Genomic DNA, 27,001 nt, shown 5'->3' with positions numbered 1-27,001 from the left:
TTGACTCATAGTTACTATGATTATCATCCTTGTTTACAGAAGAGAAATTTGAGATGTAGAGAAATTAAGCAGCTTACCTAAAATATATGTATCAAGTGGCAGAGATGAGATACCAATCCAGGCCTTCTAGCTCTAGAGTTGCCCTCTTCACTCCTATGCCCCAGCACGTTTGGATGGAGTCACACCTTTCCAATCCATAGAAAAGATGAGAGGACATGCACAATCCTTTTTATTACACCGTAAAACTAAACATGGCCCATTTAGTAAACCATAAAATATCTGTGCTGATAAATTTAAAAATCTGGCAGGATTGATGATTTTTCATGGAATATATAATAAAATTGACTCTGGTATAAATAAAAGTAGAGTAATAATCATGAAAGATTCAGTTGCCTGAGAATATTCTCTGAAATAAATTCTGGGATGATGATTTTACCAGTGAGTTTTTTTCACACTTTCAAGAACTTTTTTCAAGAAACCCTATTTGGATCGGTTCCAGACAATAATAGGTAATGGACTGCCGTCCAAACCATTTTATGAAGCAAGCATATAACCCTGGTATGAAAACTTGACAAATAAAAGAGAAATTTTCCCAACCATGTATAGAAAATTTGAAAGAAACTGTTAGCAAACCAATTCAACACAAATTAAAGGAACTGTCTTCCACAGACCAGCAAAAATAAGAATCCAGTAGTATGTAACACCAATAAATGCTGTAAAGAAATAAAATAAATTAAATAAAAACGTAATCTCTACTGATCCAAAAAAGCATTTGATAGTGTTCAATAAACCACTCTCATCAGAAAACTTTAAAAACCCTGAGATAACTAGGGATGAACAAGTACTTCCTCAGATGGTGAGAAAAAAAAAAATCAACCGTAAGTTAATAGCCAGCATGATAATTAACAGTGAAACTCTAGAAATAGTTTCACGAATATCAGGAATAAAATATTCCCGCTAGTCCAATTCCCGTTTTACATAGATTTCAATGTTTACGTACATTTCAAATAGTACATATGTATTGAAAAATCATACTTTATTGTAATGAATTACAACATTAAAGTAATAACATCTTTCCCCAATCAACTTGCCTCAATTATAAACAAATTCTTACTAATATGTAATGCTGCATGGACACTCTCATGGCCTGCCTGAGGAAGTATAAATTTGTAAAAATCTTTATGGAAAGCAGTTGACAATTTGTACCAAGAGCTTTAAATGAGTTTATGTCCTTTGACCCACTAATTCCACTTCTGGGAACTCCAGCCTAAGGAAATCATGAGAATTACTGACAAAGATTTGTGTATGAGGATGTTAATTGCAGGGCTGTTTATAGTATTTCTTTTTTTTTAAATGGGAAATAACCTAAATTGCCAAACAATAGAATGGTTGACTAAAGCATGACAAAGTGATACAGTGTAATATTATAGTTATTAAAACCATGCTTTTGAAAAATATTTCATCTAGAAGGAAAGATACACTATTAACTGGAAAAAAGCAGGGTACACATTTATTTAAATTTGATCCCAGTTAAAAAAAAAAAGTATATATATATATATATGCACATATTATTTGCAGAAAATATCATTAATATACCAGTATGCCAGTGTGTTAAAATCAGGAAATTTTTGACTCCCTTGTAAGCCACTTAAATCACCATCATGGTTTTACATTTTAAATGAAGAATATGCTTAATTCTAAGTTAAAATGAGAAATTTAGCCTTGGCTATAGACTGAGATTCAGTGCCTGTACAGAAAATCATTATCTTTGCAGTGATTAGTATTTTGATTTTATAATCACAGATCCCAACCTTAGCCACGGACCATTCAAATTAGTTGAAAAGCTGTAGATAGAACTACATTTCCCAATACCACTACTACAAAATTGTCAATGAGTCAGTTGTGACATCTGAAGTTATAGGAAGATTGGCAAAGAACTAGTGTGAAATAATCTCATTTTCTCCCCCTTTGCATCTATAAATGAAAGGGTTGTTGTTGCTGTGAGCTGCCATTGAGTTGGCCTCTGAGTCATGGGGAACCCTGTGATCCATAGGGTTTTCATTGGCTGATTTTTTGGAGGTAGATCACTAGCCCTTTCTTCCTAGCCTATCTTAGCCTGGAAGCCCTGCAGGAACCTGTTCAGGATCATAGCAACACACAAGCCTCCTCTGACAGATGGGTGGTGGCCATGCGTAAGGTTCATTGGCTGGCAGTAGAACCCAGGTCTCCCACATGACAGGTGCAAATTCTTTCACTGAACTACCACTGCCCAAAACAAAGAGTTGGTGCCATCTTATACACACCATTGGAGGAAGTGAGTAATTGGAATTATACAGCTGGTAAATACCTGAGTCACCTAGTATCCACCTGTGCTTTCGTCCAAATGCGCAACGCATGAAAACTAACATGGGAACATAGCCCTGTAAAAAAAGTAGAATCTGAGGGTTGGAATGGGCCTCTGAGGCTCTCTTGTTCCTTTTCCTATCCAAAGTACAAATTTGTATATCTCATGCAGGTATTTACAGCCATTGGGGAACTCCCTACCTCTGTAAAAACAAGTTTCCTCATCTGTAAAATGGAAACAATAATACTACAGAGATCATAGTATAATGGTGAGCATTAAGTGAAGTAATGCTTGTGAAAGTCTTAAGTGCAGTGCTTGGCACACATTGATTATTATTACCTTCGTAAGCCTTCGGGTTCCTTCTTAGGACTTTTCTCATTGGATAACAGATCTGTTTATTGAACCAAAAATCAGCTCCTGGAACTGTGCAGAATAAGCCAAATTCACCATCTACATGAACAGTCCTTCAAATACTTGAAGACAGCTCTCATGAATTTAATAACTGCTTTCTTTTTTTTTTAATTTCAAGAATAGAACACAGTAGACTTTAAAAATGAGCGTTATCAGTCTTCCTTTGGATTTTCTATGTAAATGTTGTTTAACATTCAAATGGTGCTGATTATAATTTGAGATATTAACAGTTAGATATGCCATTGTGTCCCTCTGTTATTGTTTGTAAAGGAGGTTAAACACTATATTAACTTCTGAGTGGTGATTTACTGTTGCTTTTGTTAGAGAAAAATAAAAAAAGGAGTAAAATAATGTAATTTGAAATTGCCTTTGAGAATTTTCAGTTTGCAGAGGTCTTTATTTCCTACTCAATTTCATTTTTTAGGGAAGCCTACAGCAGCACACAAATGCAGAGTTGTTCTTTTTTTCCTGGTTTAAGCTGTTGTGTAATATTGCTGTGTAATCATTAAGCAGCTGCTTTTCCTCAGAGGTGCTCATATTTCCTTTGCTAGATGAAGGGAACGCACTATATGAATGTCTCCAAATTGCTTTAAGATCCTTGGTCTTTTTATAGGCTATTTAGATGCACAATGGTCTCTGTAAATTGTGAAAACCAAGTTTCTGAATGGCTCCCGCGGCCTGAGAGTTACACATGGGGTTGTGTTAATGGCAATAACTTGCATTTTGCTGAGTCTCACCCTATACACTTGCATGGGACTCCAGACCTCTTGCAGGATTCTCTGTAATTATCTTGTGGGAACCCCCAAGTAGCACCTCCTGCATGCTTGTGAGCAAACTCTACTAGTATTCAAGTACTGTGTCATCCTCCATTTTTTCTTTACCATGTCCTGGGTAAGGGCTATCCACTGCAAAAGACTGTTGCATGCAAAGGTGCAGGAAGGTGGCAGCCGTCTGCTCCAAGGCCCATCCTAGTTTACTTCATTGCATGATCCCCACCCACCCCACTCCCATAGGGCCTTTGTTCTTGGGAGCCCTCCCTTCACTAAAGTCTCACTGTGCTCCATGCAGAAGTGGAGCCCAGTGGGACTTCCGGTGTTGGGTTTTCTCCAGTGGGTGCCAAAGCAGTTCCCATGTATTTCCAAAGCCTTTCTGGCATAGTGGTTGAGTGCTACGGTTGCTAAGCAGAAGGTAGGTGGTTCAAATCCACCAGGCACTCTTTGGAAACTATGGGGGCAGTTCTACTCTGTCCTATAGGGTCGCTATGAGTTGGAATCAACTTGATGGCAACAGGTTTACGGCTTTCAGGGTTTTAGTAAAATAACTCATTCAGTTTGCCTTGTGGATTCCCTTTCCTTAGAACTTGAGGAATTGGGGGTGAATAGTGGGGAAACACCTTGTTACATTCCGAATGCCCTTTCCTTTGCTGTGAGATAGCCTTTGTATTTCCTGCTTTCGACTGCCTTACCCTCTTCCTGCGGTAAAATGAGAGGTGGATCCCTGCTCTCTTCCAGTCAGGCTCTCGACAAGCCCACACACCACTCCACCTGAATGGGCATTCTTTAGGAGCAAAGGAGCCCTGACTATGCATGTAAAAAAGAAACACTGGGTCAATAAGGAAATGAATTTCAGATTATACCTACATATTGAACAGTTATATATGTTAACCATTTATTCACTCACTCATTTGTTATTTTATAAATGTTTTGGAGCTCTTACTCTGTATACATTAACCACTTCTAATTCCTTGGTAGATATTTTGTACCGAATGCCTAAGACTATATGTTAGTACACAACAGCATCAGAGATAGAATGAGATTCCAATCACTGCTCCTTCCCAGAAGGGAAGTTTTGGCTTTCCCCAAAGCCTAAACTCCCCAGCAGTGAGTTCCTGGGAAAGACATGAATCAGTTGTTATCATTCAGTATCTTAAACTGGCTATATCTATCCTGTTATAAAATAATTGGCGTGTTCATTTGTGACCTAGTTTTTAAAAGTTGAATTTTAAGATTTTGTTTCCCTAGTGTTTATTTAGTGCTTCCTTTACATTTTTTTTTTTTTTTAACGTAGAGAACACAGAGTTAGTTATTAAGGGAGATGCAGAGATGAACAAAATGCAGTTACTCCCCTAAATGAACGAGCTGATAATCTGGTAAGGGAAACAGACCTTGAAAGCAGAAAGCTTGGAGAGCCTGGGTGTGCAAAGTGCTATAAAATAAGTAGCAACTAGGTGCTATGTGAGTACGGAGGAAAGAGATTATTTCTGGCTAGAACTGGGGGTGAGAGAGGAGGGTGAGGGAACGATTTATGGAGTGGGCAGTGGTTGAACTAAAAATGGAAGAATGAGAGTGGGACATGAGGCTCAGATGGAGCTGGAGGAGAAAGATACGGGGGCAGGCATTTGCTGAGGGCCATTGGGTGGTGGCAAATAAACTTCTCTGACTGGTTAAGTACCTGAGCTATAGTCATGATAACTAAGATTTTTTTACTATAGTAAATTTAAACATACGGAAAATAAAGTACAACAAATTGTACTTCAAAATGACAACAAAATCAACGGTAACAACCAACAAAGCCTTGGGTACAATGTTAACCTACAGGGGGCCAGGAAATTAAAAATATCTCATTCTTCAATGTTGCAAAGTGAGTCAGTATCCTTTTTTTTTTTTTTGTATTCGTGGCACTTAGCACCTTGTACAGTGCTGTTTACATGGAAGTTTCTCAGTGATGACTACATGAATTCAGCCTGGTGAAAAATTACAATTGCTCAAGAAATAGAAGTTTCTTAAAACAGTGTTGCATCAACTGGGGTTACCTGTTATTGTCCCCCTAAAATATATACGTATTTTTTCAGAGTAATGACTTAATGGCAAACCAAAGCTTTATTGCCAACTGAGGTCTTCTAATTCCTAGTCATTTTTTCTTGCATTGTGGTTCTTAAGAGGGTGGGTGGGTATAAAACAGTGTTCAAACATACATGGTTCCTTGGTCCACAGAAACGAAGCATACGTGCTAATTAAATGAATTTGTCTTTTCATGCTTTGTACAGTTAAAAAACAATGCAGTGCCTTTTGTTCTGGTAAAATTTCTTAAATAACACATTACAAATAATTTGGGATGGTCCAGTGCATGTAATTTTGGTAGGCTGGTTGTTGGCTCCACTGGCCAGTCTTAATTGGGAACATCGAATTGGTGCATACCATGAGTTTTATATTTTCATCTCAGTATTCATAGTAGCTCTATAAGGAAGATAGTTTTATTATCTCTACTTTATAGATGAGAAATTGAGGCCAGAGAGATCTGATAATGTGGCTAAGATACCACAGCTAGTAACCTGTGGTACGGAATTCAATCCCAGATCTGACTTGAGTGTCCCGTGTTGCTCAACCGTCCCTGACCTGACTAACCCTTTTGTCAGCCCTAAAGCTTTATGGAAAACCCAATGGAATTGTCTGTTCCTTTACTCTAGAGTTTTCTTCCTGAATGTATTTCAATTCCTAGGATTGTTACACTGTTCCAGTTCTCTCCCTGAGAGGTAGATAGTAAACCTGATCACTCCTTCCTAAGGTAGTCCCCCTCCTCACCCCCAATATACTTCCTTCAGGTATGTGAGAACCTGAGGGGCTTGACTGGTGTTTCTGGGGGTCCTCCAGGCTTGTCTTGGACATTGCTGGACCAACTATGGAACAGGTCCAAACTTACTCAGGCACTGGAACTGTAGGCCACAGCCACCGTTGACTGTGTGTCTAGATATCACGTACATATACATTCACAGAGGCCTGGATTCACTACCATTTGCCAAAAACAGTGTCCAGTTCTTGAAACGAAGAGCCCAAGAGAGTAGTCGCAAATGTGAGGGAAGCACTGGGATATTGTGGGGTGTATTCAAGTTTCATGGAAGTAGGTCAATGCAAAATATTTGCTGTCTGTACAAGTCCTGCTTTTGTGTGATTCGTGACCCTCGAACCAGGGTGGGAGTGCTGGTAACAGCAGCTTACTTTTCTTTAATCAGGGAAGGATTTGTGAAAGAGCAGTGGTTTCAAGAGATCTTTGAAGTATTTCCAACAAGGTGTTAATTGTGGTTGTGGTTTTCCTTTTCCTTTTTAATGGATGGACTTTAGTCTACCAGGTGCTACTGAGCTGACTGCACTCAGGGAGCACCCCCGACCTTCCTTCTCTGCCCATAAAAAAATAGGACACGGCAAATAAAACCACACAGATTATCCTCTACATTTAGGGAAGTTAAGGAAAAATTTTCTAGATTATTTAGCATCTAAAGTTTTTGCTTCTGTTTAAACAAACCCAGTTTGCGTTTAAGAGTTTCACATTTACTTGTTCTTGTTGTGTGTCTACTTGTTTTTTGTTCTAACCTTTGGTTTAAACACATTTTAACAAAGTCTGGTGTTTAATCATTTATTTTACTTCCTGCTGATGTTGATCTTTTTCCCTTTGATGTTTCTTTTCAGGATACCTTGAGGATAGTTTTGTAAAATCTGGAGTCTTCAACGTGTCAGAACTTGTGAGGGTTTCCAGAAGTAAGTAAATTATTTTCTTATTTAATTATACAGTATGATTGGAAATATTTTCTATTTCAAACCAAAAAACCCATAGCATATGAACAGTGACCAAATATCAGGAGAATTAGAGTTTTAAAGTCTCAGACTTTTTGATGAAATCATAAATAAAAACATTGGCTCTGTTTTTCTAAAATAGTCACATTCCAATCATTAAAACTTTCTGTTGTCCAGAATTTGGGGGGAGGCTGTTCTCATTGCTGCGTGATGGGTGTTCATTTAATTCACTGTTCTCTCTATGACTATAGATGGTCATTTATATCAAAGGAAGTGTGATTAATTAAATGTGCTCCGTGTTGTTATGATAACCCACATAAGTTTCCTGTAGATAAGTGCTTTTTCGTTTTACTGACTTTTGGTGGGGGGTTGGAGATGTACCGGATACACACACTAGCATGCAGAGCATAGAGAGATGCAGAAATTAACTTTGCAGATTGTAGTTGGATATAGATAGAAAGCATTGTTGTCTAAAACAATGCCCAATTGTTTTTAACTGGCTGCTTCACCTGAGACACCATTCTCGGCAGGCCAGATCAGATTTTTCTAGGCTCAATTCACCTGACCAGCTACCTTAGCAAGGGGGCAGTTTCCTTGATTAACTCTTGTACTGATTACTAACATGTGCAAACAGATCTAGGATGTGGATCTTAACACACTGATTGTTTTAAAGGAGCTGATGCATTTCTTCTTCTTGTTGTCTCTGATTTAGCTTTATTTATATAACGTTGAAGGGTATGTTTTCACCTGACATTTTGATAGAGAGCATCTCAGTTGGAAGTGATGTTATTCAGATGATGTAGTGGCACTTTGGTCTTTGTTTAAGCTATGCTTCTCATTTGGGTCAAATTCAGAGGGCAAGGACAAGAATTATGACAATCCAAAAGAACAAAGCGCAAGTGAGTTACTGAGTGTAAGAATAGGCAGTGCTTTAGAGTTGTGTTTGGTGAAGGACTCTCCAAGCCAGTAGGTGACTTGTGTCTCTTGAACCATAGTTTCTCAAACAGCTGTGATTTCTAAAGCAGCCAGTGCAAATAACATGCGTCTTGGGGAGCTGCGTCCATGAACATTTACGACCTTAAGTAATGTATCTTTTCTAGCATAATTCTTGAGCAGATAAGTATATGCCCAAATACTTCCATCATGGGCCCATTTACTTGGGGGTGGTGTAGGAAATGAAACCCTAATATCCTGTATCCTATGAGTTCCAGGGTACATAATTGCTGGGCATGAGGATTCTAATGGTATACTCTGTTGACCAAGGCAATGAGCCTTGTGTGCTTTTCTAGACCAATATGTTGTATGTGAAGGTCATGGAAATTTGAAAAGCCTTTTTAGTTATTATTATTTTTTTAATTTGGAAAAGAACATGCCTGGCTCATTCACTACCACTTACCAACATCCTGTGAAGGGAGACGTACTTGAGGGTGCGTGCGTGTGTGTATGCATGTGTGTCTTCCACATACAGTGTTGTTGTTGTTGTTGTTGTTGTTGTTAGGTGCCGTTGAGTCAGTTCTGACTCATAGTGACCCCATGCACAACAGAATGAAACACTGACCTATCCTGTGCCATCCTCACAGTCGTTGTTATGCTTGAGCCCATTATTGCAGCCGCTGTGTCAGCCCATCTCACTGAAGGTCTTCCTCTTCTCCTCTGACCATCTATTTCACCAAGCATGATGTCTTTCTCCAGGGACTGATCCCTCCTGATAACTTGTCCAAAGTATGTGAGATCTAGTCTCACCATCTTTGCTTCTAAGAAGCATTCTGGTTGTACTTCCTCTAAAACAGATTTGTTTGTTCTTTTGGCAGTCCATGGTATATTCAGTGTTCTTCACCAACACCATAATTCAAAGGTATCAGTTCTTCTTGGGTCTTCCTTATTCATTGTCCAGCTTTCATATGCATATGAGGTGATTGAAAACACCATGGCTTGGGTCAGACACACCTTAGTCCTAGAGGTGACATCTTTGCTTTTTCACAGTTGAAAGAGGTCTTTTGCCACAAATTTGCCCAATGCAATGTGTCTTTTGGTTTCTTGACTGCTGCTTCCGTGGGTGTTGATTGTGGATCCAAGTAAAATGAAATCCTTGACAACTTCAGTCTTTTCTCTGTTTATCATGATGTTGCTTATTGGTCCAGTTGTGAGGATACAATAAAACCTGTAAAAGCCAGAACCTGTGTAAGGCGGAAACTTGTCAGAGAAGGAAAAGTTGAATATTTTTCACTAATAGAGAGCAATAGAAATGTGGTAAGACTGCAGAAAACTTGTGACGCCTGGAAAACGCAAGGCAGTCCCGTCTAGTCCCAGCTCTAACAGGTTTCACTGTACTGTTCTTCAGTGGAGAGGTTATGTTACTAAAGCTATGAGATGTTATGAAATTATTTGCTTGAATTTGTTCTTCTCTGAGTTCTATAATGAGTTTTCATCCTTCTTACCACAAGACTACTGGAATCATCTGTCAGAAAATATTTAGTATTTAAAAAAAAATTTTTTTTTTTTTTTTTTTCTATAGGGAGCTCTGGTGGCACAGTGTAAGAACTTGACTGCTAACCAAAAGGTTGGCAGTTTGAATCCACCAGCCACTCCTTGGAAACCCTATGGGGCAGTTCTACTCTGTCCTGTAGGGTTGCTATGAGTTGGAATCGACTCGATGGCAGTGGGTTTTGTTTTTTGGTTTACCTCTTGATAGATAACATTATGCTAGGTATCGTAGAAGGAAAGCCACATTAGAACCTTCAAAAGACCAGTGACTTCTGAAAAAAATCTGAATTTCATAAAAAAAGTAAATTGAAAACACAGAAACAAGGTAAATTTAACATGCTGCATTTATTCATTCTTTTTTTTTAACTTTAATGAGCAAAAATTTATTTTCTCACATTTTAGGAGGCTAGAAGTCTGAATTCAGGGCACTGACTCCAGGGGAAGACTTCTCTTTCTCTCCTTGTCCACTCTGGGGGAAGGTCCTTGGCTTTTTTTCAGCTTCTGTTCCTCAAGTACTTGGTGATCTTCATGTGGCATGGCATCTATTTTCCCCCATCTCTACTAGCTTAATCTGCTCTTTTACCTCAAAAGAGATGGATTTAAGATACATTCTACACTAATACTGCCACATCAACATAAAAAAGACAACGTATTCCCATACAGGATTATAACTACAGGTGTAAAATTAAACAAAACCCATTGCTGTCGAGTCAGTTTCGACTCATAGCGACCCTATAGGACAAAGTAGAACTACCCTATAGAGTTTCTAAGGCCGTAATCTTTACCGATGTTTGCAGCTGTTTCTTCTCATTTGGAGTTGTGCCATATCAGCAAATGAACATCCCAAAAGCTTTATTCCATCCATATCAAGATTGACCCTGCTTTGAGGAGGCAGCTCTTCCCCGATTGTATTTTGAGTGCCTTCCAACCTGAGGGACTCATATTCAGGCACTATATCAGACAATGTTCCACTGCTGTTTATAAGATTTTTCACTGGTCAGTTTTTCCAGGTCCTTCTTCCCAGTCTTAGTTTGGAAAGTGTTGCATTGGACAGATCTGCAAAAAACCTCTTTAAGGTGTTGAAAAACAAAGATGTCTACTTTGAGGACTAAGATGTGCCTGACCCAAGCCATGGTATTTTCAATTGCCTCATGTGCATGTGAAAGGTGGACAATGAATAAGGAAGACTGAAGAATTGATGTCTTTGAATTACGGTGTTGCAAAGAATATTGAATGTACCAGGGACTGCCAGAAGAATGAACAAGTGTGTGTTGGAAGAAGTACAGCCAGAATGCTCCTTAGAAGCAAGGATGGTGAGACTTTGTCTCATGTACTTTGGATATGTTATCAGAAGGGACCAGTCCATGGAGAAGGACACCATCCTTGGTCAAGTAGAGGATCATTGAAAAAGAGGCAGACCCTCAACGAAATGAATTGACACAGTAGCTGCAACAATGGGCTCAAACATAACAGTTGTGAGGATGGTGCAGGGCGGCAGTGTTTCATTCTGTTGTACATAGGGTCGCTATGAGTTAGAATCAACTCAGTGGTACCTAACAACAATACTCTTAATGAAAGCAGACTGCCACATCTTCTCCAGAAGACTGGCTGGTGGTTTAAACCAACTACCTATCAGTAGCCAAGTGCTTAACCAATGCACCACTAGGGCACCTGCTGTGTAGTAGATTCAGATTGGTAGCGACCCTATAGGACAAAGTAGAACTGCCCCAAGGGTTTCCCAGGAGCGGTTGGTGGATTCGAACTGCCGACCTTTTGGCTAGCAACTTAGTCATCTAGTGCTGCTATTATAAAAATATCACAAGTGGATGGCTTCAACAAAAAGAATTTTATTCTCTCACTGTCCAGTAGGCTAAAAGTCTGAATTCAGGGCATTAGCTCCAGAGGAAGGCTTTGTCTCTCTGGCGGGAGGTCTTTCTCGTCAAACTTCCCCTGGACGAGGAGCTTCTCTGTGCAGGAATCCCAAGTACAAAGGATGCACCCTGCTCCCAGTGCTTCTTTCTTGATAGTATGAGGTCCCCCTGTCTCTCTGCTTGCTTCTCTCTTTTATATCTCAAAAGAGATTGACTTAAGACACCATCTAATCTTGTATATCTCATTAATATAACTGCCCCAATCCATTTTATTAACATCATAGTGATAGGACTTATAACACATAGGGATATCACATCAAATGACAAATCACACAATACTGGGAATCATGGCCTAACCAAGTTGACACATATTTTTTGGAGACATTCCACCCTTTGGCCCCCCAAAATTCATGTCCTTGCCACGTGTAAAACATAGTTACCCTATCATAGCAAAAGTTTTAAGTCAACTTCAAGACAAAAGTACAAAAAATTCCTCTTAATCTGTGAAATCTAGAATACAAGTTATTTGCTACCAAAGTACAGTGGTACAAGAGCCACAAGGTAGATATTTCCATTACAATTGGGAGAAATCGGAGGGAAAGAAGGCATAACAGGCACCAAACAAGTCGGCAGAACACTACATTACCCCTCAAGTCTTGAAAATAATTCTCTGTTCTCTGAGACCATTCACACAATAGCCCTGCCCTCCAGAATCTAGGTATTGCCACATTCTCCAGATTCTGAGTGGAGGCTTCTTGGTCCTGGGCTTCAGCTCCACCTTCCAGGCCCACAGGGATGGCAACTTTGCTCCCTTGCTTTGGGTGCACCATTCTCCTAGTCCATGTGAGTGGCACCTCCACCTTTAGAAACACCAGAGGCCATGGCTCCACCCTTTGAAACCCCAGAGGTCCTCGCCATACCTTCTGAGACTGAGGCAGCTCGGCTTCCTGTGTTCCTTGTCTCTTCAGCTTCTGATTCCTGGTTCCTTGGCTTCTTGGTCCCTTGGGTCTCATGCCCACATCTGCCCCACTGGGGCAAGTATTGCAAAGCTCTGTAGCTCCACTGATAAGTGCCTGGAGGTACCCTACTCTGCCAGGTAACCTCCTGCGCTCAGGCACTCAACTCTCTGCTCTGTGGATCGACTCCCGTGCTATCTGGCACTGATCTCCTGGTTTGCTGCTGCCAGTTCGCTGCTGCCGTTTCTCACCACCTGTGCCTTTTCTAGTGTTAACAGTTCTCCTCACTTCCTTCTGAGTCTTCTATCCATTCACAGTTTCAAAACTGCTTCCACATTTTAGGTATCTGTTAGAGCAGCACCTCACTCTCGGTACCAAATTCTGTCTTAGTCATCTAGTGCTGCTATAACAGAAATACCACAAGTGGATGGCTTTAACAAAAAGAAGTTTATTCACTCACAGTCCAGTAGGCTAGAAGTCCAAATTCAGGGCATCAGCTCCAGGGGAAGGCTTTGTTTCTCTGTCGGCCATGGAGGAAGGTCCTTGTCATCAATCTTCCCCTGGACCGGGAGCTTCTGCTTTTAGGAACCCCAAGTCCAGTGTATGCACTGTGCTACAGGTGCTTCTTTCTTGGTAGTATGAGTTCCCCCTGTTTTTCTGCTCACTTCTTTCTTTTATATTTTCAAAGAAATTGGCTTAAGACACTGTCTAATCTTGTAGATCTCATCAATATAACTGCCACTAAATTATTTTATTAAATTACATAGTGATAGAATTTACAACACATAGGAAAATCTCCTCAAATGACAAAATGGAAGACATAACACAATACTGGAAATCATGGCCTAACCAAGTTGATGCGTATTTTTTGGGGACACAATTCAATCCATTACAGCAGCCAAGCTCTTAACCACTGAGCCACCAGGGCTTCAATCACAAGTATAGGGGTTAGGATTTACAACACGTGTTTTTATGGGATATAATTCAATCCATAATGGGGAATAAATTTCAAATGAAATTTGAAATCCTTTGAGGTGTGATAAACAATAAACATTTCAGGAGAACTCTTCCTTTAAAACTATAGGTTTAAATGAAATTCAATACAAGTTTTAGAAAGTATTTACATTAAGTTTTTTGAATATTTTATCGTGTTTTAGGTGAAAGTTTACACAGCAAATTAGATTCCCATTCAACAATTTATACACAAATTGTTCCATGACACTGGTTACAGTCTCTGCAGTGTGTCAGCACTGTCACCATTTTCACCCTGCCTGCCCCGTTTCCATCCATCCAGTTTCCGTGCCTTTCCTTTTTGCTTTTGGGTAAATGTTGACCGTTTGGCCTTGTATAGTTGATTATTTAAAGGAGCACATCCCTCACAGGTGTTATTCTCTATTTTATAGGCCAATCTATTCTTGGGCTGAAAGGTGACCTCTGAGAGTGGCTTTAGTTCCAGGTTAAAAGGGTATCTTAGGGCAGTAGTCTCAGGGGTTCCTCTAGTCTCTATCAGCCCAGTAAGTGTGGTCTTTTTTGTAGGAATTTGAGTTTTGTTCCACATTTTTCTCCTGTCTTAACTAGGACATTCTACTGGGTCCCTGGTTAGAATGGTCTCTAATGGTAGCTGGGAACCACCTAGTTCTGGTCTGGGGCTAGAAGAGGCTGTATTTGCGTGGGCCATTAGTCCTGTGGATTAGTTTCTTTCTTGAATCTGTGGCTTCCTTCAATCTCCTTTGCTCCAGGCAGGAAGATACCAATAGTTGTATCTAAGATGGTCACTTGAAAGGTTCCTAGACCCCAGATACTTGTCACCAAACTAGGATGTAGAACATTATCTTTACGAACTAAGTCATACTAATTGATGTAGTTGCCCCAAGAGACGGTGGTCCTGAGCCTTCAAACCCAGTAAATCAATCCTATGAAATATTTGGATACCTAAGAAGTATCCATAACCGTGCCTCCTATGTGAATATATATGTAGCACATACAAACAAGTATATACATACGCCCACAAATATACCTATATATGTATATACATGTACTCCCATATACCTTCCCACACCCCTTTAGCATACATATCTCCTTATATAACCACTTGTTATTACTGTTGTTGCAAAATTGTATATGTTATTGCATTTAGTGTAGTTATCCTTTATTCGTGCATACCTCTCAGTGTCTTCATTTACCTTGGTCAAGTTGTGCTGACTTCTCCCATATTGTGTATTGCCTCTTCCATCACCAGAATTAACATGTGTCTACAACCTACTAGGAGCCCTGGTGGCACAGTGGTTAAGAGTTTGGCTGCTAACCAAAAGGTCAGCAGTTCGAATCCACCAACCGCTCCTTGGAAACCCTAGGGGGTGGTTCTACTCTGTTCTATAGGGTTGCTATGAGTCAGAATTGACTTGATGGCAATGAGTTTTTTTTTTTTTTTTTTTTAACTGCCTAGTAAGTGATTCCCCTTCCCTCTGCTTCCCATCCCTGGTAACCATCAAAGAACATTACTTTCTTTGTATATACCTGTTCTTGACTTTTTATAGAAGTTGCGTCATGCAATATGTGACCTTTTATGCTTGGCTTATTTCACTGAGCGTAATGTCCTCCAGATTCATCCATATTATGTTTCGCGGCCTCATCGTTATTTTTTATGGTTGCCTAGTATTCCATTGTATGTATATACCACAATTTATTTATCCATTCATCCCTTGATGGGCACTTAGTTTGTTTGCATCGTTCATCTTTCTTAATTCATCCTGTCATTTCTGAGAGGTTTTTAAGCTATTTGTTAGAACAAACATTACTGATTTGTGATTAGTGCATTAATTATCTGTATTCATTCATTAATTTATTCTGCAAACTTTTATTTTCTACTCCCTGTATAAATAGATGTTTCTGAAGTGCTTGAGAAGTTATTCTCCTACATGTCTTACTATATCCACATTATGATCTTGTTTATACAGTCGAATTTCATTGTCTGTGAAAAAAGCGTTTGTTAAGTAAATGTAAACTTGCAGCACAACACTTAGGCCGTATGTCACGTATTCTGATTTCTTGAGGGTTGACGGTATATTAATGCTTTCTGTCCTCTAGGGTTTTACTATCATTTGACCCACTAATGTGTATGTTGAATTTAGCTAATGAAGCTACTCAGTTTTAGGATGGTAATCTCTCTGTTGAACGATATTATCTCCATCTTAAAAGTTGATTTAGGATCAGCTTTTGGAGTGAAGAGAACAATGAGAGAGATTAAGGGTTGGCCTCTAACCCCCAGAATCTGTGGTTCTTTGGTGCTTCATTTCTAAGAGGATATTGGCAGCCTCTTAAAGATGATTTGCAGCTTTTAGCTCCTTGCGGCTCTCAGGGAGAGGTGCTAACGCTTGCATCTGATGTAAGCTCTTCTAGAGGCTTTTAAACAGAAATATCGTCCTGGGACCTGCTGTTCTCACGCACGCTCACCTTGTCACTAAATAAATTGTGTGTCCGCTGTTTTAGTATTTTGGCAATATTTAATATCAATCTGCTTATCTTTCTGTAGTCTCCGATTATAGACCTCAGAAGGCACACTGTATTTTTACAGTGCTCGTGTATAAATCAGTAGACAAGTTGTTTTATTGCTGTCTTGGTACTCTGGAATGATCTTTCTGGAACAAAATTTAAGAAAAATTGAAATCACTGACAATTTTTATTATCAGTTTACTGTAAATTACATCTAGGGTCTTTATGGTGAAACAGCCTGTGTTAACATATATCCAAGCATATGCATTAAATAAGCCTGCAAATCTTTGCCTAAATGTTGCATGACCTTAATAAACTATGGATATATAAGATACAAGCTTTAAGTTTCATGGTAGTGAGTCACTTTTTTGATTTGTAGCCTTAACTGTTGTAGGAAGCTACTAGGTTTCTTTCTTTCAGTAGCCCCTCAAATGCTTCCTTCTAGTATATACCTGCTTTCCAATGTTACAGACAACCTGGCTCTAATAATAACTCTGAGGCATGCAATTACTTTGGGATTTCTTACCTTTAATTTTTTTATACTTTAGATGAAAGTTTACAGAAGAAACTAGCTTCTTATTAAACAGTATACATATTGTTTTGTGACATTGATTAACAACCCCACAACATGTCAGCACTCTCCCTTCTTGACCTTGGGTTCCCTATTACAAGCTTTCCTGTTCCCTCCTGCCTTCTTGTCCTTGCCCCTGGGCTGGTGTATCCCTTTAGTCTCATTTTGTTTTATGGTCCTGTACAATCTTTGGCTGAAGGGTGAACCTCAGGAGTGACTTCATTACTGAGCTGAAAGGGTATCCAGGGGCCGTACTCTCACGGTTTCTCCAGTTTCTGTCAGGCCAGCAAGTCTGGTCTTTTTTTTTTTTTTTTTTTTTTTGCAGGTTAGAATTTTGTCCTACATTTCTTTCCAGGTCTGTATTGTGATCCCTGTCAGAGTAGTCAGTGTTGGTAGCTGTGTACCATCTAGTTGTACTGGATTCAGTCTGGTGGAGGCCGTGGTAGTTGTGGTCCATTAGCCTTTTGGACTAATCTTTCCCTTGTGTCTTTAGTTTTCTTCATGTTCCCTTGGTCCCTAAGGGGTGAGACCAGTGGCGTATCTTAGATGGCCGCTCACAGGATTTTAAGACTCCAGACGCTACTCATCAAAGTAGAACGTAGAACATTTTCTTTATAAACTATGTTATGCCAGTTGAGCTAGATGTTTCCCAAGACCATGGTCCCCACAGCCCCCATCCCAGCAATTTTTACTTTGCATTTTTTTAACCCCCAGTGTACCTCAAACCACAACAAACATAGCTGGATTTTAGCTGTCCGAAGAACTCAAGCCATCAGGCACAGTTACACATTGCATGCAAATATTTTCTTCCTAAAAGGAGGTTAAAGTGAATTATATAAAATAATCTAACAGAAGGCAGATGCTTCAGAAGTTTGGAGCTGAAGCTAATATTTCATGTATTGGTTTATTTAATTTTTAATAAGGAAAGAGAGCTGTTCAATGTATATTCTCTGATTACTTCTCAGAAATATAGCATGTGTCTTCTATTCATACTTCCTTAAAAAATGTTTTAAGTTCATTGTGGTCTTGATTTTAAATTTTATTCAGCAGATAGTGAGCATGTTTAGAATATTTATTAAAAGTTCTGGGTAGGAAAAATTCCTTGAAAATCTGCAACCCCTTTGGAATTTCATATGCAATTTGAGAAAGTTAGGAGAGAGGAGAAGATTAAGTAGACCATGTGTGACTCTCAGGGACTCTGGATGTTGCCATAGCCATGTGTGACTCTCAGGGACTCTGGATGTTGCCATAGCCCCCAGGACATACTCTCTCTCATTAAAGCGTTTGAAGGTCTGATAAAAACAGTTGAAGAAATGTGAACTATTCTTAAGCACTGCCCTTTGATACCAAGCTGCCTGGGTTCACCTTACACGTCTTCTTTCTGTGCCCATGACTTTGGTCCTGAGTAACCTCTGTATGGAATGACCTCCCTTCAAAAGCCTTACTTAATCTCCAAAGTCCAGTGCAAACTGAGGCTTTTCCATAGACTTCTTGAACCATGAAAGTCAGAAGTGATTTCTTCTTCCCTAGAAATGCCACAATATTTGTTGATTGTATCATTCATTTGGGTAGTTTCATTATAATCTGCAGTATGCTGGTATTTATATGTTTTGCATTACTATTGTGAGGATGGCGCAGGACTGGGGAGTGTTTCGTTTTGTTGTGCGTAGCATCACTATGAGTGGAAACCGACTCAATGGCACCTAACAACAACAATTTTGTTTACCCAACTTGTTGCCCAATATTGTTATTAAGGGCAAGGACCCTCAGACTCTTTTATATCCCTTGCAGCACCTGCAAGTAACAGCCACAGCCAATAACTTGCTGAATGGATGAACTTTCAGTGAACAGATTCATTTATACCTCTGCACCTCCTTTTAGCATGTTTTCGAACTGTTCTTTCTTTTCTAACTGCTCCAGTTTTCCAGGAAGAAATTAGGGGGAGAAAGGAAAGAAAGAAGGAGCTCACATTTGTTGGGTACCTATTGTGCAACAGGCATGTTGCTGGCCTTGTATCACTCCTTACCTCATTTCATTCTCAAACGATCCTATGTAATAGGTTCTTATTATTATTTCCACTTGGCAGTTTAGGAAACTGAGGCACATGGCTCATAAGTGTCACAGGGAGTTTAAACTAAAAGGCTATCTCTCCCGAGATTCTGCTCATTATGGCACAATATGCTGCCTCACAGATTTGTTCAAGATGTCTAGCAATAAATTGTAAAAAAAATTGAGCAGATGTAATCCATTGTACAAAACCAATGCTTTCAGACAAAACTCCCAATTCGTAATATATTGGCAAGTTCAAAAGCATTGGTTAATTTACAAAATAATTTCCATACAACTTCATGAATACATTTTAAATGTTTTCTAAAGTTGTGGCATAAAAACTTTTAAAGAAACAAACGTAACTATTGAGTAAAGCCACCCATATATGAAACCTGAACATTTTATTTTTAGAATTTCATGTTTGTAAAATTCATTTATATGTAAAAAAAAAAAACTTACAAACCTATAAAATTTACTTTATATTCATTTAAAATTCCTAATACAAGAATTATTTATATCAAATAATTCTATCATTTCTAATGTAGTACAATATTAATGTTAATATTGTAGAATAATAATGACATTTATTTGTAATCTGTTCTGTATTTGTTTATTAAGCAATCGTTTGGTTTTTGAGAGCTTACACAATGCAAAGCAGTCGCTTGGGGCTGAGTAATAGGGAACACATCTGTTTCTTCAGGGGTGTCCGTAGACTAGTGGGGTGACAGGTGTGATGACAACTAGTACGAAGGAGTGCGTGAAGAAGAGTGGTGGCTGGGAGTAGGGAAAGTGGTAATCAGGAATGATTTTCTGAGTGGCTCAAGTTTCTAAACTTTGATATCATTATCGTGACGAAGTTTTCAAATCCTACCCAAGTGTATGGCTGATATTAGAGTCTTAAGGTAAAGAGAGTTCCCCCATCCTTGCCCAGGAAAAAAAAAAATTTTTTTTTTTTTTTTTTTTGCCCAGAGGCATGGAAAATACTGGATTATTGCATTAATAGGGATGATAAAAGCTACTGTCACTCCCAATGTTTGTTTTTGTTTTTTTCCTCAGCGCCTATAACCCAGGGAACTGGAGTCAACTTCCCAATTGGAGAAATCCCGAGCCAACCATACTATCATGACATGAACTCGGGAGTCAATCTTCAGAGGTCGCTGTCTTCTCCGCCAAGCAGGTAATTGAAAGAGGAGCGGCTTGTGTTCTCCTGTACTGCTATAGAAGGATAGAATGGCAGGTGGAGAGCTATGCAGGTACATAGATGGGAGGGTAGGTAGATCTGGGAAACAAAGCATGTGGTTCAAGACTGCCGATTTTACAGAGACTTTAATCTTTCTGGAAACCCTGGTGGCGTAGTGGTTAAGAGCTATGGCTGCGAACTGAAAGGCCAGCAGTTCAAATCCACCAGGCGCTCCTTGGAAACCCTGTGGTGCAGTTCTACTCTGTCCTGTCGGGTCACTATTAGTCGGAGTTGACTCGACAGCACTGGGCAATGGTTAATCTTTCTTGGTTAGATTTATTTTGATGCCAGTTAAATGTGATTGTTGTTCAAAACTCTTTTTATTGCTTTTCTTTTTGAGTGAGAAAACTATGAAAATTTATTAATATGATTTTCCACTTGTTCTATGAAATATACTGGTTTTATGGATAATTAATATTTTTGGCTACTTTAAAAATTCACATCGCTATTGCAGTGGTCATCCATCCACCCTTTAGCTTTCACCTAATACCATGTCCAAGCTTGGAATCCTGAAACATGAAAAATAAAACCTGTCATTTACTTCATCTTAAAAATAAAAGACCCAAGACTACAACTTGGCTGCAGTTCACCAAGCTCAATTTGTAAATATTATTTGAATAATTTAATAAATCTCAGTAACCAATGAAAATATTACCTGCTCTGATTTTGGTTTTACCAACATAGGTCGAATATGGGTGGGGAAGGTTTCTTTGCTTTTTAGTTCTCTGTTGACATTCTTATTTTCTCTGTTGACCTTCTAATTATAACTCAGTTCCCTGGGAGTCGAAAAAGTACAAAGATGTGAGGTTTCCTATTTAAAGGAGGGATAAATAGCTTGGAAGCTGTGCACTGGATTGCATGATGACATGTTTCACTAATATAGAATGATAGAGGAAGTCTCAAATAATGAGACGACAAGATGAATAAATATTATAGCTTTCTGGTTTTTTATTTTTGAGTTGCATTATCAATATACAAAGACCTGCTTCGTATTTTAGAGCATTAACTATGCCCATCATAAAATGTAAGAGCATACATGAGTTCTAGAGCAAAATATACATTTTATATCTTCAACTTTTCAAAAATAAAAGACTATATGGATTAATATTTTCCTAAACTATTTTCCATAATGCCAGTTAATTGCATTTGAGTTAATTCTGAGACTATGTAACGTAAACTTAGCTTATAAACTAAGGTCAACTTTGTATCATTTACGGTCAAACTATATTTTGATATAGTTAGATTGAGTAGCAAAATACTTGGGTTTATTATCACTAAAATTGTGTCTGATATGTTGTGGTCTTAAAAATAATTTAGTTTTTCTAAATTTAAGAAGTAAATAGTAATTTTGGTTTTTTTTTTTTAGTTTTTATTGTGCTTTAGGTGAAAGTTTACAGCTTAAGTTAATTTCTCATTTGAAAATTTATACACATATTGTTTTGTGACATTGGTGTAGTCCCCACAATATGACAGCACATTCCCCCCTTTCCACGGGTTCTCTGTGTCCATTTGTCCCATTCCTGTCCCTTCCTGCCTTTTCATCCTGCTTTTGTACAGGAGTTGCCCATTTGGTCTCATATCTGATTGAATTAAGAAGCACGTTCTTTAAGTGTATTATTTTTTGTTTTATAATCCTGTCTAATCTTTGTCTGAAGAGTGGGCTTTATGAATGGTTTCAGTTCTGGGTTAACAGCATCTGGGAGCCATAGTTTTGGGGGTTCCTGGAGCCTCTGTCAGACCTTTAAGTCTGGTCTTCTTACATGAATTTGAATTCTGTTCTATTTTTTCTCCTGCTCTGTCTGGGACTCTCTCTGGTGTTCACTGTCAGGGTGGTCATTGGTGGTAGCTGGGTACCAGCTAGTTCTTCAGGTCTCAGGCTGGTGAAGTCTCTGGTTCTTTTGGTCCTTTAGTCATTTGGGCTGGTATTCTGTGTCTTTGGTTTTCATCATCCTCCTTTGCTCTGAGTGAGATGGGACCAATAGATGTATCTTGGATGGCCGCTCACAAGCTTTTAAGGCCCCAGATGCTATGCACCACAGTGGGATGTAGGACATTTTCTTTATAAACTATATTATGCCAAATGAACTAGATGTCCCCCAAAACTGTGGTCCGCAGGCCCCAGTCCCAGCTATTCTGTCGGTAATTTTTATTTTGTCTGATAGATGAGTATGTTGTTAACACAGATCTTACCTCATGGTCACTCAGTATCAAACACTATGTCATTCAGAATAAACAAGATTTAAAAACTTCTCTATTACTGCCTTATGAAAATTATTTCTCTCCCATTTCAAGTTGTCTGTACTGTAGGGTCGCTCTGAGTCAGAATTGACTCAATGGCAACGGGTTATATATATGTACTGCTGACTCACAGATGGGAGAATTAGATTAAAGGATGGTTGAAATATATATGTGAGTTCTAACTTTGATACTGTACAAAGAAACTAAAGGAATATTGTTTATTCCTACCATGGTTTACCATAGATAGAAATTTCCATTTTCTACATCATATTAATACTCAGGGAATTGTGAGCCGAACATTAATCACATTAATATACCCAACATGCATGTGCTTTAGGGGCTTGGAAATGTGCAGTGGAAAAACTTGGAAGCCAGAGTCTGCATTTTGAGCTCTGAGTCTGGCTGCTGCAGTTCACTTGCCCTGGGCCAGTCACTTCATTTCTCCAAATTGCTCTCCTCACTTGTAAAAACGAAGGGATTGATTGGTACATATGATCTCAGAGGCCAGTTGCCACTCTGAAGTCATATGCTTGTTATCAGTGCGTAAAGTTAATTCAGAAAACATATTTTTTAGTTTTTACCCGCATTGGTATGAATAAGAAATTTTTAATAATTGAAGTGAAAATATGTGCATTTTTGTGGCAATAATTCAGTGTTTAAAAGGGTATTGGTAGAGGTATAAGAAAGCAGTATATCAGGCAAATTGTCATGTACCATGTACTTGTTCTAAATATTCACTTTTCTTATTGAGATAAACCATGTTTACCTTATTGGAATGTATCACTTTCAAAGTATACTGGTCACTTCGAATTTGGCAATGGCCTGATTTTCAGGGCTGATCTTAAGAATAAAGAATCTATAACTTAACTTTCTAGGAGAAGATAAAGAATATAAGAAAGAGCTTATAATTGCAGAAGTACTGTAAAATAGTTTTCTTAACTATAGGGTTATTAATAATAATTACTATTTAATAAGTATCTTCTAAATGCCAGCCACTTAATGAAGAGCTTTACATTTACTACCTCATTTAATTCTATCAACCACCCTTCTTTGAACTAGGTTTTATTGTTTCCATTTTACAGATGATTAAACTGAGTTAGGAAAGGTTAAGGAGCTTATGAATTAAGAAGTAATAAGCGGTCTATAGGACAGAGTAGAACTGCGAGTCAGAATCAGCTTGATAGCTGTGGGGAGGGGGGGTGGTGGTGAAGTGGCCTAGCCAAGACTTGACACTAGGCCTGTCAGACTTCAAACCTCATGTTCTACTTTGTTACTTATCTTTGGGTGAATATGAAAGCATTGCATTGTCAAGAGCAAGTGTATATAGATGGACATCATAGTAGTATAATGATCATAATAAGGGCCAGGTACAACCTTAAGAACACATTTTTAATGTTAATACACAAACCATGTTAAGAATTCACTTTTTATTTACTGAAGTTTCTTTGGAAATGCGTTCAGAAAAGTAAATACTACAAACCCCGTATTTGTTAGGCAGATATCGGTATAATGCATGGTGTATACACCTGGTAACGTTTCCTACTTCTGTTGATGTCTTCAATTCCTACCGCTATTTCAAAATGATGTGAGATACGCTTACTTGTGCTTATGGGAATATGCACAGTAAGAGTCTTCTCAAATCATACATATTTTCAGATGCTACATGTCTTCCTGGAAATTCCATTAAAAATTTTTTTTTTTTCTTAACTGTTGTCATTTTAACAGCAAAAGACCCAAGACAATATCCATAGATGAAAATATGGAACCAAGTCCTACAGGAGACTTTTACCCCTCTCCGAATTCACCAGCTGCTGGAAGTCGAACATGGCATGAAAGAGATCAAGGTGAGTGATATGCAGATGCCTCTAGGGACTGGCTCATCTCATCAGTCTCCTTTAATCAACATTTTATAATTGAATCATTATGGATTAGGTTTTCTTTATTAAATGATTTCAGTGGAATTATTATTTTTTAAAATAGTATACCTATCAAATTTCGTCAAAGTTACAAAAAAAAAAATTTGTTCTACCTGTTTTATTGGAATTTTTTTTCTTTAAAGACAAAATTATTTTTTAGAATCCACAATTACATATGTGACTGATTATAGTCTGTCTAGATTAGGTGGTTGGATCGTAGTAGGACCACAGGTTTTGATTCAGTTAGATCAGTTTGCTCCTTTGTATGGGGCTATTTCAAGGAGGAGCCAAACTTTCAGCAGTTTACAGGTGCCAGGAACTGAAAGTTCCCATTTAAAGGAAGCCATCTCAAATTTCTTTTGGAAGTGGGCAGAGTATAAACAATAAATAAAAGTGTAATGTAAGAAATTTGGGGTCTGAGTAAATCTAGTTACACTTTCTAGATAAAACTATGACCCAATTCTAGGGCAGTTTTAGGAAAAAAAAGGATGACTTTAAGAAATAGGTATTATTAGGCCCTCTGAGTTCAGATTTAGCTCTTCTGTTTTATAGTTTATTAGATTAAATATATTTCATCAGAAAAATCCATGCCTTTTTTCCCACAATTATTAGGAAACCATTAAACATGGAAATAAAAAATTAGCTAATTGCAATTTGTGTGTATGCTTTCACATGTGTGCACAAATGCAATTTTGTATTGTTAGCATTTTTTTAGTGTTTGAAATTGTCTTTTAAATAAAATTCTGAATTTTATTAAAAGTGAAAAAGAAAGGAACTCTTTATCATGGATTTTCCAGACCAAGACTTGGGTGTGTGTATGTGGGAGTGGTGGGCTGCATGTTGAATAATCTTAGGAGCCGAATAATTCTGAAGCTTAGCAATCAAGGCCAAAGTCAGTTCCCTAGTCAGGATTCCTTTGTTGCCGCTTAGAATTTTTCTACCAAGTGCTACAGGGGTTAAATAATAGTGAATAATCGTCCTGAAAAGATAGGACTTTGAGTCAAATTGGTCTCCTGTAGCATGCTGGGATTTTAACTAGTAATGAAGGAGGTGAGGATGCCGCACCAACGTGGGATAGTAAAGACTGTGTTGGGGAAGGGCCATGTGTGCCCTGTGGCTAAGTACTGTGCCTGTGGAGGGAAGTCTTGGGAGATGGCAGGGGCCATTTCATTGAAGAACTTGAAGATCAGCTGGGCCGATTTGGCTCTTCTGAGACACCCCCAATCCATTCTTCAAACAGCAGACAGAATCATCTCTATAAAATATAAATAACTTCATGTCAGTACCCTATTTCAGGCTCTTCCATGACTTCCTACTGCTCTCCAGAGAAAATCAGAATTCGCTCATATGACCAACTGGCCTGTGAGTTGCCCTGGCCTCTTTCCGTCTCTCCAGCCCCAGGGGGTGTTATTCTGTCTCTCCTTCATGCGTCAAGCTCACTGCTTTGTTTAGATTTGGGAATGCAAACCCAGAACCTTCACATGACCACGCCCTCTAGAATGCTCTTCCTCTGAATCTTCATCTGGCAAATTCTTTGTCATCCTTCAGGTCTTAGCCTTAATTGAGGCATTTCAATCTAAATTAGTTCTTCCTGTTTTTCTCTCTTGGCACCCAGCATTGTTCCTTCATTGTACTCATAAACTGTAGTTACATATTTATCTATGTGATTAATTGTTTAAACCAGACTGTATTGTGAGGGCTGGAACCTTATTTGTTTTGGTTATTCCTGTAACCAGCACCTAGCACAGTGCTTGGCACATAGTTGAAGCACAATAAATACTTGTTGGATAGTTGAACCATTAATAGAACACCAGTCTCAATAGCAAAGTCAAGAAATAATAGGGACTTTCAGTAGGGTTGCAGGAGTCAGAATAAAAACAGAACCCTCAAACCTTCCTATTTTATTGCTTGTTTTACTGACATTGTCAGTTTATTCTAAACAAAGCCATATTTTCCCTGTCAGAAAATTATTGTAGAAACGATTCTAATGGTAATAATAATAACACTGTGAATATGTGGGAATGGATGTGTTGTTCAGAAGTGTAGGTATTCTTTATTATAGAGTGTCACGTTGTAAGAATTGATTCCTCTTTCAGCCTGTTTAATAAAGCCAATCTCAAATCATATTATAAAACATTTTTGAAAAGTAGAAGGGAAACTGTCATTCTTTCCCTTTGTAAAATCATCGTATTGTCTTGGTGATTTTCTTTTGTCAAGATGACTAGGATTATTGGAGAAGTCTGTAAAGGCATATTATGTTAAGAGTGTGAGAGAACGATCCATTCTCAAGTGTGCTTTAAAAAAAAAAAAACAAAAACTCTGTCACTTTAATTCTGAAGACCCTGAAGACTGTAATGTGCACAATAAGCCATTGTGGAAAGAAGACTTCCATGACAATGGAAAAATGAGGGCAGTACAGTACTATCTTTATAAATTTGCTAAGCCCAATGCAGTTCTTTTGTTCTTCGAAAATTGCTTTTTGAAAATTTGCAGAACAAAATGCCCTGTGGTTGTTCTTGTCCATCTTCAAATGTTCCTTGGACACACTTGCCTGTCATGCACGGAGCTTTCATGTGTACATACTGAGGACCACTTCGATATTTATAATGGCTTGTACCTTTCTTGTACCTCCCACAAAGCCCCGTACTAATAGGTACTCATTAACTACTTATTGGTTGATTGAAATATGCTTGCATTTATAATTGGCAGAAATGTTAAAAATTTTCTATTGATTACTACCTGGATGCACTTTATTCTGTTAGTGTTAACTCTGCTTTAAAATCTGTTCTTGCCGTAAGCCAAAAATATACCAAACACATTGCCATAGAATTGATTCTGACTCATAGCAACCCTACAGGGCA

At 38.4% G+C, this 27,001-nt stretch overlaps 1 protein-coding gene across 7 annotated transcripts in view; it reads left to right on the top strand.

The window, feature by feature from the left end:
• Positions 1–27,001, top strand: part of NFIB (nuclear factor I B) — a 265,009-nt gene that overhangs the window by 167,923 nt on the left and 70,085 nt on the right. For all 7 annotated transcript variants that reach the window (XM_049896549.1, XM_049896553.1, XM_049896550.1 and 4 more), the window contains exons 4-6: positions 7,219–7,287; positions 19,803–19,923; positions 23,950–24,068. In XM_049896549.1, coding sequence (XP_049752506.1) covers positions 7,219–7,287; positions 19,803–19,923; positions 23,950–24,068 — 309 coding nt within the window. The remainder of the gene's footprint in view (positions 1–7,218; positions 7,288–19,802; positions 19,924–23,949; positions 24,069–27,001) is intronic.

The sequence above is a fragment of the Elephas maximus genome, chromosome 9, assembly GCF_024166365.1.
Source record: "Elephas maximus indicus isolate mEleMax1 chromosome 9, mEleMax1 primary haplotype, whole genome shotgun sequence".
NCBI lineage: Eukaryota > Metazoa > Chordata > Mammalia > Proboscidea > Elephantidae > Elephas > Elephas maximus.
The sequence above is the reverse complement of the archived record's forward strand: the minus strand, read 5'-3'. Positions and strand labels throughout refer to the sequence as shown.